The sequence below is a fragment of the Salvelinus sp. IW2-2015 genome, linkage group LG10 (genome assembly GCF_002910315.2).
Source record: "Salvelinus sp. IW2-2015 linkage group LG10, ASM291031v2, whole genome shotgun sequence".
Taxonomy (NCBI): Eukaryota; Metazoa; Chordata; class Actinopteri; order Salmoniformes; family Salmonidae; genus Salvelinus; species Salvelinus sp. IW2-2015.
The window spans coordinates 16111473-16136859 of NC_036850.1; the positions used below are offsets into that span (position 1 = coordinate 16111473).

The following is a 25387-nucleotide window of genomic DNA, read 5'->3' on the forward strand; positions in this document are numbered from 1 at the left end:
TGGGTTTACAGAGATTGGATGAACTGAATCAGAAAAGCATTGACACCATAACCTACTTAAATATGCATACCCTCACACACACACCTGTATTTACATAGGATTATGGTGCACTCAGATCATGAACAGTAGTTGATCTCCTCTACTAAATAATTAAAGGGAATACTTTGCCATCATTGTGATGTCACCTTGATCTGTGCCCCATCTTCCTGTAGCTATACGTACGGTTTGCATATGTACAGGCACATTTATTCCTCCATCTAGGTTAATGACCTTCTCAATCAATATTGTTTCCAGCTCTTGTTAGTAGGAGTCAACTTTTTGGTTCTTTACAAAAACAAGGGAGAGTTGACTAAATAAAATGGCAAATAATACTTGGCTAAGGATCTGCAGATGCATGTTCTGACATACGGAATGCATTTTTGGCTGCTAGAGCACGAAGCATGGGTGCATTTGGGACGCACAGAGCTTAGTAGTGTTTTGCTGGTCCCCACTTGGCAAACTAGGGGCCAATTATGGAGCCTCTTGATCAACTTTTCTACATGGATCACTGCGCAGAAAGAGAATTGACAAAAGGTCAAACCGCACACGATGGCAGAACACTGCACTACACGATTCTCACACACATGCATACGCACACACAGACAAGAATGTTCAGTTACTACTCATTTTCATAGTTAAGAAAAAAGGATCCTCCTATTTTTAAGTCAGGTGTGTAACCTGTTAGTAATATATACAGGTGACACTTTGCATATTTGATGTGATAGAATTCATGTTCATAATCATCTACATTGTGTAGTGTATTTGAAGTCCAACTTCCTGTTCATTAAGAGGATTATGAGAACTTTGAATTCTCTTGTTCCATCAACCACATCAAAAGACAATCACCTCTTCATACTGTTCTTATGTTCTCAACTTAAATGCCATATGAAAATGTCAAATGTGTGCAAGCACAAATCGGTTTCTTTAGTCTGTCCTGAAATGCTATTTTTGTTTTCAGGGTGGAGGGCAAACCCACACCTGTGGTGCTGACATGTACTTGTGTTGCCACCTGAGCCACAGCAGGTGGCTTCCGTTAGCAAACAAAGCAATATTCAAATGGCCTGCTTTCTGCCACTTATCATCCCTAGAATGAGCCAACCTTTTACCCCTCAAYACCAGCTGCTGTTCCTCTCATGGAAGCAGAATGACTCAATACAAAAAAAGCCTTAAGACTTGAACAAGGAAGAACAATGCCTATCTTTGTGCTGAAAGACAAACTTGCATCCACCAGAAAAAGCAGTTTTGTAATTCTCTCACACTTTACTTTGAATTATTAGCACTTCTATTGGATACTTTCTCTTAGAGAAGACATGATATGTTTGGCTGACAGAAGCCACAACAATGACAACTCAAGCCCTATGAGTTAATGTGCATTTTTGATAAATATCTCACCTAATACTCAAAAATCAATCTTTGAATATATTCATCTCCCTATGTACAAAGTGCTTTAAACAGTGTTCGATCCTTTGAAGAGCAGATTTTGTCTGAAGTTGGGACAAAATAAGTGAATTAGACTTACGTAATACATCTCATATTATAAGCAAGCAGGCTTTAGAAAGGCAAATTCACCAATCATTCCAGTCGATAACGTTAAGAATGTAAATAGCCATTTCGAAGCCGCTGTGAGGTTTTTGAGCATCTAAAATACTGCCAATTCTACTAAACCTTTAGAATCCACCCCTCTGATCCCAATCCTCGTTCTACTGGCCTGAAACTTTGCCTTGCTCCCTCTGCAATTTGGAGAAAAGAATGCAAATATTGGATTTTTAGGTGTTCTATGCTCCTGACCTTGCCACATAAGGTCAAAGGGCAAAACCAGCTCCACTAAAATACAGAAAAAGACAGTCCCCATCATCATTAGGACTGGCAGCGCTGCATTAAGGCTATGAACAAGCATAGAGAGGGTTGTAGCTAGCTAAGCAGCTATGGTAAGTACAACATGACAACCATGCCACTAGCCTTTTCACAGTGGCATCTAGGAACACATCCTGGTCATTCTCTAGTCAGACCACAAGCCCCCTCTTACTAAGTCAGACTGTTGTCCTCTCTAGAATGGGTTAGGCAGTTTGGCACAAGGTGGAAGGGGGATATATTTTGGTCTGCAGCTTTGTTATATCAATGATGAGTCAATTAGCGGTATCCTATCCTCTAACATCGCCGGAGCACAAGTGCAACTTTATAGAAATGTCATATTCACAGTCTACTGACCCATATTATGCGGATGCCTTTATTCAAAGCAATGTCCATGACTGACATATTTCACCATGTCTGTGCTAGATAAAAGCCAGTGCCATACTGTGGACCACTCCATACCGCAGCAACACTAAAACCATTAGCAAATGCCCCAAATAAAGTCTGAACTCAAATTCTGATGCAAAATGAATGGCTTACACGCAATACTTTAGTTTCTTTTCAATCTTTTTTTCACTCTTCTCGTGACACAAAAGTGCTTTGCTCATTGTGATGTCATCACTTCATTATCCAGTGAGGTGTCTAAGTTAATGTCTCATTGACCCAATACATAAGAATACCTGGGTTTTTATTTTGTGTGTCAAAATACAGTCAATACTTTATTCCACATCTGCATCATCCCAGGACACAAATTTGAGATGGATGCAATCATTAGCTCCGGTGAGTTGATTTGTAGATAAGAGTATTGTATATTGTAGATTTTTGCTAAAATTCCACATAAACATAATCTGATAAACCCATTTTCTCATTGGTTGGATGGTATTAACCAAAGGTCCTCTGACAGCTATGGAACATATGGAGCAGACAAAGGCTTGTCTCCACACTGTGAAAGAAGAGTAAGATAACGTCCTCCTCAGCATTAGGTCAGGTGTCCTACATGCCCCTTGAACCGTTGTTCCTTCACAATACCCCATCTACTTCCCTCTAGCATACACCTGTTAAATTGATTTGATTTGGCCACTCATGTGAGCTTCACACCACCCCTCTTACTCAAAGCAGCACTTATTGTCGCCAAGACAACAATGAGCTTTTCTGTCCTGCCAACAAAAACACACTGTACTTGTTCTGAATCTGTTATACAGTAGGTGGTAGTGGTCGTACAGTACACTGGTGATATTCACTGATATATAACTAACATCTGAGGCAATTCATAGTTATCACCACCAGATGTCCCACAAACCCCTATTGAATCTGTCAGTAGATCTATGAGAATGAAATATCTAATTATTTCAATGAGTAAATCATATTATTTTTACTCTTTCTCTCTCTGGTCACTGACTTAAAATGAAGGGCATCAACCAGCTATATCTGTAGACTCTAAAGGAATTATGCAAACTATCTTTGTATCAAATAGTACACATAACTTTCACAACATACATACTTTACATATACCTCTACATGTAAAATAATATACCATGTTACATCCTTATTTTAGCAAACTACTCATGGATATTTTGTTCAGTTGACTGTGAAGCGAATAGAATGATTCCCAAACCTTAAAAAACACTTTCGATACGTTGGTCACTGGGAGAGATTTTGCACCATTTCCTGGGTACAACAAGCGTGAAACTAGAAAAACGATAGAAAAAGGGGCTACACACCTCACAGTATCTGGACTCCTTAAATGATGGCACTCTATAATGTGAAGAACATGTTTTCTCACCCATCATTTGTAATGATTACTGTACAGTATCTAGTGTGCATTGCAGCGTCTTTGAGATATGAACACTGTGAACGATTGTTTTGCCTTTATTGTCACCACTCATGTTGCTCATAAGATATAATTAATATAACAACTTTTTCTGTTAAAATTCGCTGACCATGCACTGTCACGGATACAGTGTTACAATAATGGTTTTGAAGCAGTATGCCATATTGGTTCTGTACAGGTGAGCAATGCACTGTCATGTTATTTTGAGTTTGCCTTTTTTTGAGAGCTTGATGCTATTTTTGAACGTTATTTTCTGTATTATTCCTCCCAGCAAGGCTTCAATGGTTTCCAAATGGATAGGCATCCTGATGCTAGGACTAGGCCAAGCAGGCCATGTGATTACACCACTATGTGGTTCTGCACTATACTGCTCAGACTAAATGTGTATATAGATACTAACTGTATTTCCAATATAGAGGATTATGGTGTAGATAGAAAGGGTCACATCCTCATTTTTTTAGTAAATTAAATTTTTTATCATCTGCTGTTATGTTCCTACTTGCCTCTAGCATACACAGTCTGAATCCTTGTACCACAGAGTAAGCACAGATAACCCCAGTTTCCAGTCCTGCCAGCCATGTCGGCTGCCATTGTGCAGTCATAGAGGGAGCGAGATAGAGAGCGAGAGAGATAGATAGATATAGAGAGAAGTGGCTGTACCATTGGTGGCCCCTGGAGGATGCTGTCACACAGTGATGTCCTCCTCCAGGGTTAATACTGATGATGCCGCCCCCGCCCCCGCCCCCCCCCCATCCACACACACACACAGGCAGGGACATCTGGGGCTGAGTCATCTACAGTAGGCACTTTTTCACCTTTTGGTCGCAGGACTTGTCCCTGGGATCTAAGAGCTTAAGAGCCCCTGCAGCCCCCAGCAATGGAATGATAACACACTCAAAGGGATTCTTCTACTGTTTCATTACTTGACCTTCCTTCCAAGTAAAGGGAAATGTTGCAAACAAGTTCTACAGTCTAAAACGCATGAGATATTCTAGTTCAGGCTGGGGTATTTTGGCCTCCGGTGGCCCCCTACTTTTCACAACCTCTTTTCATGGGTGTTAATTTCAGTGCCTGTTCAGCTCTGATACTCAGACAGTTCCACCAGGTTCATCAGACAGTTAGCTAAGCACCTCTCTACGTCTAACGTGACGTAACGCATTCATGTGTGAACAGTCAAGGCCCCACATGTCTTCATGACAGAGCTGAATGGAAACTTAAACTGGAATATCCCACCTGTGCCAGAGAGACCTCCTCTGCCCCCCTGGTATGGCACTGTCACAGGACTACCACAGGGTGGTGCTGTGCTCTGGCCCCCTCTAGAGGGCAGTATCATAGACTTCCTGCTGTAGGGCAGGGATAGGTTTGGGGGCGAGGTCCCGCTGGGGCAGCATGGGAGCAGGGGGGTGGTCCCACACAGGGTCTCTGATGGAGGGGGGTGTGAAAGGAGGTGGAGGTCCTGGGACCATAGGGCTCTGGCCCCTCAGCTGTTCCCTAGCATCCTGCTCTAGACTGGGAGGCACTACCAGCTGGTCCTCGGGGTCCTGCTGGGCAGGGGCAGTGAAGTAACCCGACTTCTTCTTAGGGGCCTCCACGGCTACCTCAATGAGGTTGTGGCTATCTTCCGGGGCCACCACGGAGCCGTTGGAGAGCTTCTTCCCAAAGAGGCTGCAGGTGGAGGGGGACTTCTTCAGGTCGGAGATCTCCCTGCCACACACAGCCAGCAGGCAGCCGTTAGTGGCTGACACCACCACGCTGTTCTGACGACGCATCTTTCCGTTGGGGTAGTCTGAGCGCGTCTTGTCCAGGTTGTGGTCCTTGGGGCTTGCGGCTGGCCCAGAACGGATCTGGAAAGCACAGCAGTGGATGTCCACCTCCACCTCCAGCTTGCTCCCGTTGGAGATAACCCCCTCTAGTGGAGCCTCGTCATCACTGTCCAGCCCGTTGTCAGACTGGTTACTGGAGAAGGTGGCACAGGAGGGCTGGCGCTGGAACAGGACTGGGTGGGGCCCCCCTACCCCAGCTGAGCCGGGTCCCGCGGGGGCACAGAGCRTGGCTGCAGGGTGGAGGCTACAACGCCTCTCAGGTCGGGTCGTGGGGCCAGTGGAGGGGTGCTCGTCAGAGGCCGTGGAGCCCGCCTCACTCCCCACCTCCGAGGCCGAAGTCTCGCTGTTGAACTCTGAGGCAATGCCACTGCTGGAGGAGGGTGTGGCCGGTTCCCCTGGGGGAGCAGTGACAGGGAGGGGTGTTGGAGGGGGTCCCCGGGGTTCAGTACCAGTATTGCCATGAGGGGTCTCACAGGTACAGCTGTCCTCCCCGATGTGCAGGGACACCACCACCGCCCCCACATTGTCCCGGCAGCCGTAGCTCTGGGCCAGCGTGCAGAGCTTCTTGGCAGCTGCGCGGGGGTCCCTCACGGCCTGCACGGTGCACACGGCCTCCTGGTAGGACACCCTCTCAAACAGCGCCCGGTTCCCCAGGATCAGGAAGTCATCTTGGGAACACAGGGGCTCGGTGCGTACCCATGGCTTGGGCAGCACCCAGGGAGACAGATAAGAGCATCCCAGCAGGCGAGAGCAGCATGTCACTCCACTCACCTTGTTATCCTGCAACACAAAAACACAGGAGGGGACTCAGCTCTGCACTTTGAATACAAATGAATACCTCTGAGCACAAGGCATCACATCAAACGTTAACTAACAAGTAGATCTTAATGAACACAAAGGCCCTCACAAAGACGTGCATTCACACATGCCTGACTCCCCACAGTACCTCAGTGATGATCGCCTTGCTGAGTTTGACCCTGTCCATCTCTTCGGTGCTCTGCTCCAGGCTGAAGACCTTGGAGAGGGGSAGGGGCTGGCCGTCTCGACACAGCACCGCCTGGCAGCTGCCCACGTTGGCCACCGTCAGGCTGAAGTAGCTGCCCAGCTCCGACGGCTCGTGGTGGATGTAGCAGAGCAGGGCAGATGCACCCAGCTTCTGACCAGCCATGCCCAGTTTCCTGCATCATACAACATAGAATGCAACTATCAGCACATGCCCTGCAATTAGCTAGCTTCTTTGTTAAATAAACATTAAAAGTAGACCATTATGAATATTCATTATGTTGGTATTTACAAAAGTTAATTACTAGCTAATGCAGTTGTGATTTAAGTTAATCAAATGTAAATGAACACGGGATAGTACAATTTTAGGCGTGTCTTCCCTAAGATGCAACAGTATTTCATAGCACGGGCGCAACTTTCATTGGGACGGCGGGGGACATGTCCCCCCCACATTCTGAAATTGCATTTTTGTCCCACCCAGTTTTATCTTTGGAATGTGATACAAAACGAAGCAACAGTGTGCTTTAGGACCATGCGGACGCCTGGAGCGGTCAGGTAGGTTGTTTGGAGTGTGTATCCAACTGGATAAAAAAATGTATAATAATAATAATGATGCCCCCCCCACTTCAAAAACCAAAGTTACGCCCCTGATTCATAGAATACTGAAATTTGCCTACATTTTGCATGTATTAGAGTAATACAAGCAGAATGGGTGTGTGTCTGTGTATGCATGATGCTCATACCTGTGTGAGGTGAGGAAGGTGTTACTCATGTACACACTGTCCACACTGGAATGTAGCAGCTCCTCCGACAGCACATCTCCCATGGTGCACTGCAGCAGACGAGGAACTTCCTCATTGCGGTCCCCGTCGAAGACACCATAGGCCGCCTCAACACTATCCCCAAAGCGGTCCACTGCCAGCACAGACACACACAACCTGTCCCCAAGGAAGAGAAAACACTGTATGTATAGATAAGATAAACATAAAAAGTGTAAACAAAATGTGTTTACATCTTTTGTGTGTAAATCCCGTTATACAATCTTGCTCATAAGCATACAATCTTGCTGAAATTCAAGCCAAACAGGAATAACTCATCTATACTTGAACACAGTGAGACAGAGCCCTATTCCTATGGAGGCAGCCGGGGCTGAGTGTGACACCAGACACGGCCCCCTGTGACACTGTGGTGGTCATGACCCTGTGAGGCCCTGTTAGGGCAGCAGCCAGGCAAACTGGGCACCCATCAATGATGCAGGGGACACTGCTTTATACCCATTGTATCCACAGGAAGTATTAGGCTTCACCGTCTTCCCTACTATTAAACAAGATCCGCTGCCCAGGGGCCTAGATGCCAGCCCCAACAGACACTCACCCAGGCAGTGGAAGCTGTGCTGGGGCTGTACAGTTAGATAACTAAGTAACTCCTCCATACATGCATATGATAGCCCCGGGTAGGGTTTAAAATAGGATCCCAGCCAAGAGGCAAAGCAGAAAAGAAACAGGTTGATATGGACTATAAGAAGCACATCCTCTTCTCAGACCATTTAATGTAGTGCTGCTCACAGCGATTCCCTGAAAAAGGAAATGCTTCTTAAAGGTGCTCTCTAAAACCACACGTGATCTCATAATCCCATTTATACCCTCTCATCAGATTGTCATGAATTAGGGCTTCACTCAGGCAAAATACACTTTATGATGCTCTCTCGCATACATGCTCACTCACTGTCTCATAATGTAACTCTCTCCCTCAGCCCTCCTCCCTCCCTCCCTTCTGCTCACTTGTTCCTCTGTCCGCTCATCTCAGAGTAGCCGTGATTCCACAGGGTGGAGGAGCCCAGGGAGTCCCCGGCCATCATGGCTGGCTTCTGGTCCAGCTTCAGGGTGGTGATGTGACTGAGGAGAGAGACAAAGAGATGGGGGCATTACCTCACCATGCACTGGGCCGAACCATAATTCACACTGTAGCACAGGTAATATTATTTATCTCATAGCTTATCCAAGTACACCAGCGGCCTGATACTATGCTGTGCAGTGTGACAGTGTGGTCTCTGTGTGTCACCTGAACAGGTTGAGTGTTTTGTGCTCCAGCAAGAGACTGCTGTTGCCAGTCAGGTCCAGTTCGTGCAGGGTGGCCATTAGAGAGTCTGGCAGTAGGATCTCAGTCAGCTCATTACAGCTCAAGTCGACCAGCTACACACACACACAGGGTGGAGGGAGAATATAACACACACTGTTACACGGTATAACATTGTAATAAAGACATACACATCTAAAAGACATATGCATAAACAAAACACAAACTAGGACTGACCGAGATTTCTTTAGTCTAACAGTGCACAAGACACCTGTCTCAGTGGACTAATCCATTGCGGAGGCCATGGGGATGGCACAGTCCATCACTCTAAGACATGTGATACTGAAATTGTATAGGTTTAATATGTAACAAATGAACGGTACACACACTAATAAATCGAATATTATTTAATAACAAATGCTCTTTCTCCCGCATTGGATACGGTCGCTGTCCGCGTGTTCTGAAACATAACTCTCAGTGCGCCGTAGAATTGACGCCTTTCCCTATGTCGCTACGTGCATAAAGCAAAGTTAACCAGCATATTGGGATTGAAAACAATGCGGTGGAGCCAGCAGAAGCAGAGACAAGGAAACAGCCCTTGCCTTAGCCTAATTGTCAAAAACAATTTGAGGAGATAGGAAACCCCATCTTAACTGTAAAATGTCTTTACAAATCATCCATATGCACTGCCGTTCAAAAGTTTGGGGTCACTTAGAAATGTCCTTGTTTTTTAAAGAAAAGCTCATTTTTTTAACCGACTCCGGGGATGCTGGCCTTCTAGGCAGAGTTGCAAAGAAAAAGCCACACTTTAGACTGGCAAATAAAAATAAAGATTGGCAAAAGAACACAGACACTGGACAGAGGAACTCTGCCTAGAAGGCCAGCATCCCAGAGTCGCCTCTTCACTGTTGACGTTGAGACTGGTGTTTTGCAGGCACAATTTAATGAAGCTGCCAGTTGAGGACTTGTTGAGGCGTCTGTTTCTCAAAACTAGACACACTAATGTACTTGTCCTTTCGCTCAGTTGTGCACCGGGGCTCCCACTCTTCTTCTATTCTGTTAGAGCCAGTTTTGCGCTGTTCTGTGATGGGAGTAGTACACAGCGTTGTACGAGATCTTCAAGTTTCTTGCGCTATTTCTCGCATGGAATAGCCTTCGTTTCTCAGAACAAAAATAGACTGATGAGTTTCAGAAGAAAGTTCTTTGTTTCTGGCCATTTTGAGCCTGTAATCGAACCCACAAATGCTGATGCTCCAGATACTCAACTAGTCTAAAGAAGGCCAGTTGTATTGCTTCTTTAAATCAGAACAACAGTTTTCAGCTGTGCTAACATAATTGCAAAAGGGTTTTCTAATGATCAATTAGCCTTTTAAAATGATGAACTTGGATTAGCTAACACAACCTGCCATTGGAACACAGGAGTGATGGTTGCTGATAATGGGCCTATGTAGTTATTCCATAATTTTTTWAATCAGCCGTTTCCAGCTACAATAGTCATTTACAACATTAACAAATGTCTACACTGTATTTCTGATCAATTTCATGTTATTTTAAAATTGACAAAAAAGTTGCTTTTCTTTCAAAAGCAAGGAAATTTCTAATTGACCCCAAACTTTTGAACGGTAGTGTATATCTACAGAAATAAGACAGATCCTGCTTCTGTTGCCTGTTTGAGTGTTTGTTTAATAGCCTACTGATTCCGTGGGCACCAAGTCTCACGAAACACCAAAATGTCAGATAAAGCAATTTCACAGATTCGTCTGCTTTTAATCTTTGCTATGCTGTAATTTAGGCTTTACAATTTTTGGGGGTTAGTACAGACCGGTATTACTTATAATGTATTTAGATTTGTTTACACTGTTCCAAACAGGTGGAAAAATTATATTGTAATCTAACAGCACCTGTTTGTCACACATAATATGCACCCAGCTCTTGCTCCTATACCCTCCTTTTACTTGATCTCCTTCTTATTGTTATTGTTACAATTATCATTATGAGCATCATTATAATAATAAGTCATGTCGTTATCATTAGTAGGCTTGGTATAGTATCCTTGTATAACCACCATCGAGCTGTATGCCTAAGAGCGTGTCCTGTTTAGCATTAATACCGTAACTTACTTAGACCTATATTTCAATATATAGGCTACTGTACCAATCAATCAATCATCAATTCGTTCATGCCATCACACAGCATATGAGACATTCATGCTTGAAATGCAATCAAGCATTTTAGTTTTAAAATTAAATAACAAAGGGGGCTTTGAATAATTAGCCTAAACAATAAATAAACCTCAATTCACAAATGCATGCAACTGATTTTAGTCTGCTGTAATAAAGGCTTTACCTATTTATTTATTTTCGTTAGAACAGACTCTGGTACACTTATTTAGTGTTTTTTACACTGTTCTAAATGGTCAGAAAAAATCTAATATTTTAATCTAAACAGCAACTGTTTGGCACACAACCAGTAAACATTCGCTTGTTTTGAGTTTCTTTTTCACATCCTCCACATCCATTTTGCTGTCATGTGTTACTGTGTTCAGAATTTGTTATAACCAATTTATTGATGTGATTATGATAGGGCCTGACCTATAGCCTATTGGTCACATGTGATGAATACATGTTTCACGTAAAGAGAGAAAGGTTGAAGGAATAGGGAATGTTTTTCCTAAACAAATTAGAGATCTCGGTAACAGAACTTTTCAGTCAGAAACAGGTAATGGCTGTAATTATGTTGCAGCTTCAGCATGGACAGCGCAATAAACACTTGCTGTGCTGGGGTGCCTTTTTGCTGCAGCAGGGAGGAGAGAGACAATGTGCACCAGTCACACAGGCACTCGCTGTCATTTCTTTTTTGACACAGTGTGACCATCGGGATCTTTGAGTCATTTGTGTCTTAATTATTTAATCAAACAGTGGGCTTAAAGCATCAGACAAGCTCAGACAATGTAGTTGATTTTATTAGGGTGTCTGTCTATATATGGAAAAATACATGTCAATGTTTTAACCAATCGATTGGTTGAAAGAACAGGACGACTCTCGGTCAACAAATATTTTTTTTAGTCGGGGGCAGCCCTAATATAAACAGATATGAGTGAAACTGACCTTGATCTCTGGCAGGTTGAGGATCTCGGGGAACACACTGATGTGGTTGGAGTGTGCTATGAGGGTGTGTAGCCTCTTACAGCTGGACACAGTGGAGGGGATGGTCTTCAGCTTGTTGCCACTCAGATTMAGCTCCTCCAGCAGCTCCAGTTTACTCAGTTTACTGCACACACAGAGCAGTATAGAGATGTCTCCACCACAGAACAATGGCTCATATCAGATCTAGAGAATAGCTACAGTATATTAGGAGCAATAGAAAACATTTTATGTCTAGAGACGCAATCTCTAAAGTAGTGGTTAACCCCCTGTGTAGAATACGTCCACTGATTGAAGGCATTTCCATTCTTCATAGGTACTGTATGATGGCAGTATAACTGGGTGTGGAGTTGGTTACCTGGCAGGGAAAGAGAGCAGCTGGTTGTAAGCCATGTGCAGGACTCTGAGGTTCTGGTGTCCCACCAGCAGGGCAGCGCAGTTCTCATTCAGTTTGTTCCCCGTCAGGTACAGTTCCTGGAGAGTGCTGAGGCTCTCCTCTGATTGGCTGCTGGGGGGAATTATCTCCAGGGCATTGGCTGACACGTTCAAGTACTTTAGGCTAGGAGGAGGAGCAGAGAGCGATGTATGTAAATAGGAAAGAACCCAGAATGAATTGCCAGTGATACAAGTGATGTAAATGTGTAATATCAAGTCAACATCAGATGATTTAGACAGAACTTCCTCTTAAAGCTGTTATGACAGAGGAGAGTTAAATGCTCTTGTTACCAACACTCAGGCCATAAATTTCCTTTAACAAAACAGATTCAGATAAAGGATGACAGGGAGAAAATCAATAAGAATACATCTTCTAGTGGTGGCTCTTTTAAAACACTGAGAAACAAACGTTGTTGACCAATGAKGCACTTTACAGCCGTCACACTGGCGCTCGATGTCTCAGCATGGGAGACAGAGTAGAGTAGCCCAGGCCTAATGGGTGCCCAGGAAACAGTAGAGCGTCAGGCTGTTGGTGGAGGGGGAGGGGCTCACGTTACAGTCCGACTCTCTGACTGGTCCACAGAGCCACACCCTCCAGAGCCTGGCAGACACAGCCCAGGGGACCCAGTCAGTCGACCTCTACTGGAGCAGCTAACCAGGGCCATCACATGTCTACGTGAAGTAAGACATCTCTTACAGACTGCAAACCAATTTAAGCTAGATACATCAACCACATCAAATATTTATACTATATTTCTACTGCATGATGTAAGGAGGATGTACTGTAGGGCAGTGTTTCATTTCAATATTCCCGATCCTGTTTTGTCCTTTAATTGGTTGTTGTGGTTGAATAGAGGCACAGTGCCATTGCTGCTCCGGGGTTTAAAGCAGGAGCAGTAGTGTCCTCGGGCCCAGGGGAGACAGAGCATCAGCTGCAGCCTTCAAAACACCTGTCAGGAATGGAGAGAGAGGCAGAGAGAGGGAGAGAGAGGACAAGCGCCAAAGAGAAGGGTAGGAGAGAGGGTGGTGTGAAGAGAGAGAGGAAGAGGGATTGACCCACTTTAAGGCCTTGTAGAAGAGGCTCTCCGGGAGCTCGCCTAGCTTGTTGTGCTGGAGGTCGAGTACTTCCAGGGGGACGTGGTCAAGTAGGTCAGGCAGTCTCTGGAGCCTATTGTTCCCAGCCAGCAGCTTCCTCAGACTCAGGCTGCTGAGCAGTCTAGCGGAGAGGGAGATGAAAAGAAAGAGAAAGAGCTAAAGAGAGAGAGAACATCTCCTGCTGTGAATTTGATCACTTCTGAAACTGGGGGAAATCTTGATGTACAGAAACTCCACAGCCAACAAATCCATCAACGTCTTTTTCAACTTGGCAGCCTACAGTTACCAACACAGCACAATTTACTCCAGAAAGAATAACAGAGGTCTCATCTGCAGCTACGCCGTCAAGACGAATATTATCTTGTTTGCGAAGGCTTTGGTCTATTCAAATGCAAATATAGTTGCGTTAAAGGGTAACGTTAAATGATGGGTGCTTTGAGCAGAGTGCTCCAGCACTGTCATACTGAGATCACAGTCTGCTGACAGAAAGACGACAAGCCGTACGTTGGCTTCACACAGCCAATGAAATCCTCTCATCAGCTGACTGTCAACACATCTGCTGATGTTTTAGAGGACAGTTATTTCTGGCCGGACATTGGCTAAATGATGCCCAATCTTAATCAGATTAACATGGTGCTCATTCTAATAATAATTGCAGAATGTTTAAAAGCCAAATCCGGATGATACGAGATGGACAGGTTAAACATATAGCACAACATGATGGACAAAGTAACGGCCTTTAATCTACCTTAACAAATATGCATGTTTAGAACATCTTTAGATGCATAACTAGATGAGTTGGAAGTGAGGAGTTTGAGAAGGACGAACTAGTCCTCGTAGGGAGACTAACCTGGCTGGTAGTTCAGACAGGAAGTTGTGTGTAACATCCAGCACCTCCACCTTCCTACTGTCACACACCCAGTCTGGAAGGTACTCCAGCAGGTTCCTTTTCACAGATGTCACAGTCAACACAGTGGTCAGAGGAGATATAAGACCTTTTTACCTCCAACTGTACATATACAGTGCATTTGGAAAGTATTCAGACCCCTTGACTTTTTCCACATTTTGTTACGTTACAGCCTTATTCTAAAATTGATTAAATAGTTTTTTCCCCCTCATCAATCTGCACACAATACACCATAAAGACAAAAAACTGAAATATCACATTTACAAGTATTCAGACCTTTTACTCAGTACTTTGCTGAAGCACTTTTGGCAGCAATTACAGCCTCAAGTCTTAGGTATGACGCTACAAGCTTGGCACACCTGTATTTCCATACCTGTTGCTGCACAGCTATTTTCAGGTCTCTCCAGAGATGTTCGATCGGGTTCAAGTGTGGGCTCTGGCTGGGCCACTCAAGGACATTCATAGACTTATCCGAAGCCACTCCTGCGTTGCCTTGGCTGTGTGCTTAGTGTCATTGTCCTGTTGGAAGGTGAACCTTCWCCCCAGCCTGAGGTCCAGATTRCTCTGGAGCAGGTTTTCATCAAGGATCTCTCTGTACTTGGCTCTCCTCGATCTTGACTAGTGTCCAAGTCCCTGCCGCTGAAAAACATCCACACAGCATGATTCTGCCACCACGCTTCACCGTAGGGATGGTGCCAGGTTACCTCCAGACATGACGCTTGGCATTCAGGCCAAAAAATTTAATCTTGGTTTCATCAGACCAGAGAATCTTGTTTTTCATGGTCAGAGTCCTTTAGGTGCCTTTTGGCAAACTCCAAGCGGGCTGTCATGTGCCTTTTAATAAGGAGTGGCTTCCATCTGGCCACTCTACCATAAAGGCCTGATGGGTGGAGTGCTGCAGGGATGGTTGTCCTTCTGGAAGGTTCTCTCATCTCCACAGAGGAACTCCGGAGCACTTTCAGAGTGACCACTGGGTTCTTGGTCACCTCCCTGACCAAGGCCCTTCTCCCCCGATTACTTAGATTGGCTGGGCGGCCAGCTCTAGCAAGAGTCTTGGTGGTTCCAAACTTCTTCCATTTAAGAATGATGGAGGCCACTGTGTTCTTGGGGACCTTCAATGCTGCAGAAATGTTTTGGTACCCTTCCCCCTCGACACAATCCTGTCTCGGAGCTCTATCTACAATTCTTTCGACCTCATGGCTTGGTTTTTGCTCTGACATGCACTGTCAACTGTGGGACCTTATATAGACAGGTGTGTGCCTTTCCAAATCATGTCCAATCAATTGAATTTACCACAGGTGGACTCCAATCAAGTTGTAGAAACATCTCAAGGATGATCAATGGAAACAGGGTGCACCTGAGTTCAATTTCGAGTCTAATAGCAAAGGGTGTAAATAAGATATTTGTTTTTTATTTTATATACATTTGCTAATATTTCTAAAAACCCGCTTTTGCTTTGTCATTATGGGATATTGTATGTAGATTGATGAAGAAAATTGTTTTATTTAATCAATTTTAGAATAAGGCTGTAATGTAACCAAATGTGGAAAAGTGAAGAGGTCTGGATACGAATGCACTGTATATGAAAAAAGGTACCAATATACCAAGTTCATGATGAGAAGAATAATGTTGATGGATTAATAACATTATTAACACCTCTTCCTTACTGATTGAGAAACTGAGGCCCTGGCCACACAGCACTCACCGTGATAGGTCCATCTGTGTCAGCTGGTTGGGTACTGGGTAGATGTTGACTGTGGTCAGGCCTGTGGGTAGAGGAAAAGCAGTGATCAGCAGCCAAGCTAGTGATGGCTATATGCATTATGTAACAGTAACAGTGGTAGAGGGCCTGGAGAGACAGGGCCAGGGAGGGAGGTGCTCCACTCACGGTTGCTGCTGGCGTGGAGTGTGCGCAGGGTGAAGCCACTCAGTGTTAGGGCCCTCAGCTGGTTTCTCTGACAGTGCAGGGTTTCCAGGCTGCAGATGGAGCTCAGGTCCAGGGTGGCCAAGTGGTTGTCCCTCAGGTCTAGCTGGGTCACCTGCTTCACTGCCTCCAGGGCCTCACTCTTCACCCAGCGTAGACCGTTCAGCCTGCTTACAGTACACAGCATTAACACCCAGGCCTCATACGGTACACAGCATTAACACCCAGGCCTCATACGGTACACAGCATTAACACCCAGGCCTCATACGGTACACAGCATGAACAACAAGGCCTCATACAGTACACAGTATTAACAACAAGGCCTCATACGGTACACAGCATTAACACCCAGGCCTCATTCAGTATACAGCATTAACACCCAGGCCTCATTCAGTACACAGCATTAACACCCAGGCCTCATTCAGTACACAGCATTAACACCCAGGCGTCATACGGTACACAGTATTAACACCCAGGCCTCATACGGTACACAGCATTAACACCCAGGCCTCATACGGTACACAGCATTAACACCCAGGCCACATACAGTACGTAAGGGAAAATCAACAAGGGGCTATGCATTCACGACGTGGAAGGTGTGTTCCAACACGACGCGCTAGCGGAGTGGAACTGACCTTTCAAGGAGTTGCATTTTCCAGAGAATACAGAGCCCCAAGTTGATTATCCCTTTTATACCATAATAATACTATGATTTAACACATTTACCACTAGAAGTGTTAATTTAACAATGTCAATAWTGTTTTCAATTTGACTTTGCTTTCAAAAGCAGCTCAAACATAGAACATGTAAGAACTATTGCCATTGAATTCTACCCTGCTGATATACCGTGCGTTATAGGGAAATAATGCACACTCTAGAAGGCCCTTCAAGCCAGTCAGAAATTAGTATTCAACAATACCATGGTATAAACAGCATTATAAACTGGGTGATTCGAGCCCTGATTGCTGATTGGTTGACAGCGGTGGTATACCACGGGTATGAGAAAACATGTATTTTTACTGCTTTAATTACAATCGTAACCAGTTTATAATAGCAATAAGGCACCTCGGGATGTGTGATATATGGCCAATATACCACACCCCCTCGGACCTTATTGCTTAATTAACACACAGGCCTCATACACATAGAATTAAGATATTAACATCAACATGATGTTAAAGCACTGGCTTCAGACAAACAGAACACTGGGTTAGAATGCTGACAGCAGACAGACACAAGACAGAACATAGTCAACAACTAGAAAACAAGTATTGGTGCTCCTCCTCCAAACCAGAGGCCAGTTCAGGTGAGGAGTGGAGAAAAGCATTAGTCCATCCATCCTCTTTGCCTGGCTGATGAGTTCCAGACTGCCCCTGTGTGTCTCCCTGATCTGATCTCACTCCGCAGTACCTCTACTCTCCCTTTTATGAGCCCAACTGGCCTCCTAATCCTGCAGGCACCCAGCCCCCATAAATCCAGCCCATCCCTCCACCCAATAACTAATTCTCAAGGTGAGGCAGAGAAAGAGAGAGGGCGCAAGAGAGGTAGAAAGATGGGAGGAGAGAGATGAATAATGACTAAACTTTAAAACAGTGACAGGGAATCAAGGGGGTGATACTGCAGGTTTTTGGGGGATCAACCTCAATATCAATGGCTGCATCAGAGCTGGATAGAGAGATGAAAGGCATTTTATATGAAAATGGCTGGGTGAGGCAGGGTCAGGCATCGGGGTGGGGGAAATTTGGGGGGGATACATTGAACCGCTGCTGCCAACTCTGTGAGATTTACTGACAGGGGAGATCTTATTACCATTGTGTATTGATCCTGCATTATGCATGCTGTGACTGATGAGTAGTGTGTATACTGAGGGATGAGGGAGGGAGAGAGTGAGAAAGAGACAGCGAGCGAGAAATAGGAATAGAAAGAAAGACGGGGGGCCCGTACGACGCAGAGAGTACAGACTGGTCTAGTTCCTCACCGCAGGTCGATGTTCTTGAGGTGGCTCATTCTGGCAAGGATCCCCAGCTCCAGGGTCTCCACCCTGTTCCCAGCCATGGCTAGCCTGTCCATGCCACTCAGCCTATCCAGCACACCAGGGATGTGGGGGAAGTTGTTGAAGGAAAGCCCCAGGCTGCTGAGCTGGGCTAGGCCGCCAAGCTCTTCAGGAAGGAAGCTCAACTGATTCCCATCCAGAGACAGGGTCTGCAGACTGGGGGACAGAAACAGACATATGCATTTCTTTCATCTGTTTTCTGAGGATACACAACTGTTTGGCATTCCATAATGAGAGGTGAAAACGTCAGTGTTTGTATATTTGAAAATCATGCTGCAGTAAGTGAGCTGAGAGCATGAAAACTGGCCTGATTTTAAAGCTTTTATTTAATCTCATTGCATAACAACAAACAGCTGAACTTAATGCATTGGTTCAATAAAAAATAAAACACACACACACACACACACACACACACACACACACACAGCTATAACATGATCAATAATGATTCATTGCTAAGAGGAGCATGTGGACATATGTGGCCAGAAAGGGGCTAATGTGAAGAGGCGAGCAGCGGGGCGAGTGGAGTGTACTGCACCCAGCAGAACAAAATGTCCAACCCAACATCCAGTACATAGAGGAACTGATACTCATACTCATATTGACCACCATGGAATTACACCCTACCTAACACAGCTAGAGTGGGAATATTATAATGTACTCTATACCAAACTGAAAAGATACAGTTGAAGTCGGAAGTTTACATACACATTAGACAAATACATTTAAACAATTCCTGACATTTAATCCTAGTAAAGATTCCCTGTCTTAGGTCAGTTAGGATCACCACTTTATTTTAAGAATGTGAAATTTCAGAATAATAGTAGAGAGAATGATTTATTTCAGCTTTTATTTCTTTCATCACATTCCCAGTGGGTCAGAAGATTACATACACTCAATTAGTATTTGGTAGCATTGCCATTAAATTGTTTAACTTGGGTCAAACATTTTGGGTAGCCTTCCACAAGCTTCCCACAATAAGTTGGGTGAATTTTGGCCCATTCCTCCTGACAGAGCTGGTGTAACTGAGTCAGGTTTGTAGGCCTCCTTTGCTCACACATACTTTTTCAGTTCTGCCCACAAATTGTCTATGGGATTGAGGTCAGGGCTCTGTGATGGCCACACCAATACCTTGACTTTGTTGTCCTTAAGCTATTTTCCACAACTTTGGAAGTATGCTTGGGGTCATTGTCCATTTGGAAGACCTATTTGCGGACCAAGCTTTTAACTTCTGACTGACGTCTTGAGATGTTGCTTCAATATATCCACATAATTTCTCGCCATGATGCCATCTCTTTTGTGAAGTGCACTAGTCCCTCCTGCAGCAAAGCACCCACACACATGATGCTGCCACCCCCATGCTTCACGGTTGGGATGGTGTTCTTCGGGTTGCAAGCCTCCCCTTTGTCCTCCAAACATAACGATGGTCATTATGGCCAAACAGTTCTATTTTTTTTTCATCAGACCAGAGGACATTTCTCCAAAAAGTACAATCTTTGTCCCCAGTGCAGTTGCAAACCGTAGTCTGGATTTTTTTTGGCGGATTTGGAGCAGTGGCTTCTTCCTTGCTGAGCGGCTTTCAGGTTATGTTGATATATGACTCGTTTTACTGTGGATATAGATACTTTTGTACCTGTTTCCTCCAGCATCTTCACATGGTCTTTGCTGTTGTTCTGGGATTGATTTGCACTTTTCGCACCAAAGTACGTTCATCTCTAGGAGACAGAACGCGTCTCCTTCCTGAGCGTTATGACAGCTGAGTGGTCCCATGGTGTTTATACTTTCGTATTATTGTTTGGACAGATGAATGTGTACCTTCAGACGTTTGGAAATTGCTCCCAAGGATGAACCAGACTTGTGGAGGTCTTTTTTTCCCTGAGGTCTTCTCTGAGGTCTGATTTCCCCATGATGTCAAGCAAAGAGGCACTGAGTTGAAGGTAGGCCTTGAAATACATCCACAGGTACACCTCCAATTGACTCAAATTATGTAATTAGCCTATCAGAAGCTTCTAAAGCCATGACATCATTTTCTGGAATTTTCCAAACTGTTTTATGCACAGTAAACTTAAGTTAGGTAAACTTCTGACCCACTGGAATTGTGATACAGTGAATTACAAGTGAAATAATCTGTCTGTAAACAATTTGGAAAGATGACTTGTGTCATGCACAAAGTAGATGTCCTAACCGACTTAACAAACTATAGTTTTGGCAACAAGAAAGTTGTGGACTGGTTGAAAAACTAGTTTTAATGACTCCAACCTAAGTGTATGTAAACTTCCGACTTCAACTGTATATTTTTGGCGGACTGATATAGGGTGTATATGTGTGACTGTCTTAACTCTGGAGGTTGCCTATCTGTGCGGGGACAGTGTTCATGCCGTTACAGGAGGGTTGAGCTCTGTCAGGGTGAGAATCTCACAGACAGACTCTGGAAACACTCCCAGGCGGTTATGTGAAAGGTTCGGCTCTTCAGCTGGGAAAACCTGTGGAGAAGGAGAGGTTTGAAAGACTGGACCTTGCTTTTCTGACATGTTCATTGAATGACCAAATAGAAATATTTTCTTCTTTTTGCAAAGCTTTGCTTGTTGCGACAAGTCTGATTATACAAATATATGTATTTTGTGGGCTCATTGTGTTGGTTCAGGTTGTCTCGTTCATCTTAATCGCTCCATTGGAATTTGTGTCCTCGTTACTACGGGCTGCTGACATTTTACAATTTTCGCATCGAGTCCTCTTCATGGACCGGTGGGTATCATATCCTTATCAAACCAAAATCCCATCTCTCACCACACACCACAAGATAGCAATACAAGCATTTTAGTGAATGAAGTGATGCAGAACGGATGGGGGATGGAGGTGGCCGTTATGAGTCACAACACATTTAGAGCACAGACCACATCCAAGAAGAACCTCCCACCCCCTCCTCCCCCATCAGGCTCCATCAGCCTCCCTCACTCTCCTAGCCCTGCTCTGACTCTAAATATACAGATAAAGGGAGTGACAGGAACACACAGAGAGAGAGACACAGACAGACAAGACACAGAAGAGAGAGAGATGGAGTGATGTGTACATTTTATTCCTCTCAGCTACCCGGCACAGTAGATCCTCTAGAATGTTTCTTTCCACAGCCCTTCACACACGTACACCACTTATTCCATCTCGGCCCTTCCTGTAATGCTTGCCATACAACAGGAAGTACTACAGAGGGTAGTAGATCATTAACATTTAATATAATTCTCTCTTTTGAGAATGCTAGCTTGTTCAAATATGCTCCAGTTGTACCATAGGAGTGGACATTGAGCTAAGCGCCCTCCACCCTCCACAAATGATATGCAGGCTGAACCACTGTCTCTGAGCAGACCACAAACGACAATAACAGTCAGAAGAACTTATCAGCACCGACTAGACCATAAAACAAGATCTGTGATAAACAACGTACATACTTGTAGAACATCATATGACATGCTTACATATGCATTTGGGTAAAACGGTCAGACTTTGTTGTAAACATTACCACACATTGCATGTAACAGTGAGGACAAGATTGATCTGTCGACGGATAGGATTTAGTATTGAGATTAGGGAGTTACTGGGCAGGTTGAGTTGGGAGATTTGGCAGGATTGGTATTGGGCTACAGGTTTTGCTTGGCATGTTTGGACTTCGTATTAGGTAGGGTTTTCCTGAGTAAAGTGTGTCAGTGGTTGGGTGCTCCTGCTGGTGAGAGAGTGTATTTACCTGGGGAGGTTGAGCAGTCCTCCGGGGCCCTGCAGGGACATGAAGTTGTGTCGGAGGTTGAGGTGGGTGAGGTCCTGGCTGTAGAACAGTACTCTGGCACTCCTCCAGACTGTAGCATGACAGATCCACCGGCTGATGGTCTGAGAAACCACCTGCAAACACAGGACATGTCCCTTTACTGTTTACTGCTCCCAAAAGTTCTTTTTTAATGAAGCTTAGTGATAATAGAACAAGGTTTTGACCAGAAACCACCTGCATGGAGCAAATGAGGTTTGCACACAAACACACACAGAGTAACGGGCAACTTTAATTAAAAAAGGTTGAGTCGGTTCAATAATGATTCGATCACAGAAGGGAAGTTGGAGTCATACGCTGTCTTCAGCATTACAGAACGATTTATGGAGCATTATAAATAAAGGAATACTGATAAGGTCATGTTGTGAGTCCATAACAAAACACAGCTTTAGTGTTGTGGTCAAGTAGAGTTGGCAGCATGAGCTCCACAGAGGTGTGTGGTACTTTCATGATCCTCACAGTAAGTGCTGTGTATATCCAGGGGTGGAAGTAGATTTCATTTCTTCCCGGAACGGGACCTTCTATGTGTGCAAGTGCTTTTAAAATTGTTTATAGTCCTAATCATAGAATTACATAGAATCCCTATTAATTGAATAGGATCTCTATGGGTCTAATAGTAAAGATTTGTCGTTTAACTTTCAAAATGTATAAGCTTACCTTTTAATGTGGCACACACACAGTCATGATGTTTTCATCTGATTGTCAAACAATTACTTCAAAAGGCTCATGTACAGTAGGCTACCTGCACACTTTACTCTGGGATGGTGTAATAATTTTTTGAAAGGGGGGTGTGGAAATAAATTGTTTAAGCCTCATTTAGATMTTTTTCTGCTTATAATTTCCTACTTTTGGTCGGCTACTTGTAAGCCACGGTGTCTATAATTAGATACATGCAGCTTCTCGTCAATACTTGATGCTTGCCTAGAAGACTAAATAAAGACTTTCTCACCAGAATGATGTCATAAATCATCAACAATCTACACTGAACAAAAATATATACGCAACATGTAAAGTGTTGGTCCCATGTTTCATAAGTTGAAATAAAAGATCCCAGAAATGTTCCATACACACAAATAGCGTATTTCTTTCAAATGTTATGCACAAATTTGTTTACATCCCTGTTAGTGAGAATTTTATCCTTTGTCAAGATAATCCATCCACCTGACAGGTGTGGCATATCAAGAAGCTGATTGGACAGCATGATCATTACACAGGTGCACCTTGTGCTGGGGGCAGTAAAAGGCAACTTTAAAATGTGCAGTTTTGTCACACAACACAATGCCACAGATGTCTCAAGTTGAGGGAGCGTGCAATTGCAGGAATGTCCACCAGAGAATTGAATGTTAATTTCTCTACTATAAGCCGCCTCCACCATCATTGCAGAGAATTTGGCAGTACATCCTACTGGCCTCAACTGCAGACCACGTGTAACCATGCCAGCTCAGGACCTCCACATCTGGCTTCTTCACCTGCGGGATCATCAGATCGTCAACAAAATCTTTGAAAATAATTGAAAAGCTGTGAAAACGGTCCAACATGTTTCTGAGAGTATTTCAATTAGTCTTTGATGGATATTTTATGTGRTTGAAAATTGAATACTTTCAGCTTCTACGTCGCTGATAGAAATTGCACTTTTAGGCTACACAGCACGGTCCCTAAATGCTAGAGGTCGACCGATTAATCGACATGGCCGATTAATGAGGGCTGATTTCAAGTTTTCATAACAATCGGTAATCGGCATTTTTGGACGCTGATTACATTGCATTCTACGAGGAAACTGCGTGGCAGGCTGACCACCTTTTACGCGAATGCAGCAACAAGCCATGGTAAGTTGCTAGGTAGCATTAAACTTATCTTATAACAACAACAACAAAAAAATCTCCACATAATCACTAGTTAACTAAACATGGTTGATGATATTACTAGGTTAACTAGCTTGTCCTGCGTTGCAAAAAATCAATGCGGTGCCTGTTAATTTATCATCGAATCACAGCCTACTTCGCCAAACAGGGGATGATTTAAGCTCATTCGCGAAAAAAGCACAATCGTTGCACGAATGTACCTAACCATAAACATCAATGCCTTTCTTAAAATCAATACACGGAAGTATATTTTTTTTAAACCTGCATATTTAGTTAAGAAATTCATGTTAGCCGGCAATATTAACTAGGGAAATTGTGTCACTTCTCTTGCGTTCATTGCACGCAGAGTCAGGGTATATGCAACCTTTTGAGCCGCCTGGCTCGTTGCAAACCAATTTGCCAGAATTACACATAATTATGACATAACATTGGTTGTGCAATGTAACAGCAATATTTAAACTTAGGGTTGCCACCCGTTCACTGAAAGAATAAACGTTTTGTTTTTCAAAATGATAGTTTCCGGATTTGACCATATTAATGACCAAAGGCTCATATATCGGTGTTTATTATATTATAATTAAGTCTATGATTTGATATTTGATAGAGCAGTCTGACTGAGTGGTGGAAGGCGGCAGCAGGCTCAAAATTTACTGCGTTTTGCCAGCAGCTCTTAGCAATGCTTGAATCACAGCGCTGTTTATGACTTCAAGCCTATCAACTCCYGAGATTAGGCTGGYAATACTAAAGTGCCTATAAGAACATCCAATAGTCAAAGGTATATTAAATACAAAAGGTATAGAGAGAAATAGTCGACGCGTCATAATTCCTATAATAACTACAACCTAAAACTTCTTAACTGGGAATAGAAGAACTGGGAATATTGAACCACCAGCTTCTTGTGTTCTGAGCCAGGAACCAAAAAGTTAGCTTTTTTTACATGGAACATATTGCGCTTTTACTTTCTTCTCTAACACTGTGTTTTTGCATTAAAACCAAACTGAGCATGTTTCATTATTTATTTGAGACTAAGTAGATTTTATTTATGTATTATATTAAGTTAAAATAAAAGTGTTCATTCAGTATTGTTGTAATTGTCATTGTCATTATTACACACACTCACACACACACACATATATATATATATACACATATATATTTTTGAAAATCGGCTCTTTTTGGTCCTCCAATAATCGGTATCAGCGTTGAAAAATCATAAATCGGTCGACCTCTACTATACAGGCATTTTAATCATATTTTGCCACTCCTGTTCGAGACAAAAATGTACATTTGGTCTATAATTTTACTGCGAGGAACACTTAATTCTGCAGGAGTTAACATTATAGTAGGCTACATATGAAGCCTACATTCAGTGTCCAGACTTCTGTTACTATTCCAACTATCATTCTGGCATCCATACACTGTACTGTGCAACCGCCATTTGATAAATGCCAAGAGACATCAGTTCCAAAACACAAAAGTCTTACGAATGGCATTCTGTGATTGTCCTTCATTAGGCCTACAAGTCTTGTAACCTG

The 25387-nt window shown here is 43.7% G+C and overlaps 1 protein-coding gene across 1 annotated transcript in view; it reads right to left on the reverse strand.

Annotated features, from left to right (window-relative positions):
* Positions 1–3743: 3743 nt before the first annotated feature.
* LOC111969373 (PH domain leucine-rich repeat-containing protein phosphatase 2-like) overlaps positions 3744–25387 on the reverse strand; it is a 45319-nt gene continuing 23675 nt past the window's right edge. The window contains 18 exon segments of the mRNA XM_070445420.1: positions 3744–6324; positions 6491–6722; positions 7290–7484; positions 8328–8441; positions 8608–8738; positions 11730–11892; positions 12124–12324; positions 13261–13416; positions 14146–14241; positions 15908–15968; positions 16091–16293; positions 18105–18337; positions 20520–20569; positions 20572–20643; positions 20646–20662; positions 21916–22014; positions 22016–22046; positions 22049–22067. Coding sequence (XP_070301521.1) covers positions 5038–6324; positions 6491–6722; positions 7290–7484; positions 8328–8441; positions 8608–8738; positions 11730–11892; positions 12124–12324; positions 13261–13416; positions 14146–14241; positions 15908–15968; positions 16091–16293; positions 18105–18337; positions 20520–20569; positions 20572–20643; positions 20646–20662; positions 21916–22014; positions 22016–22046; positions 22049–22067 — 3360 coding nt within the window. The 3' untranslated portion in view covers positions 3744–5037.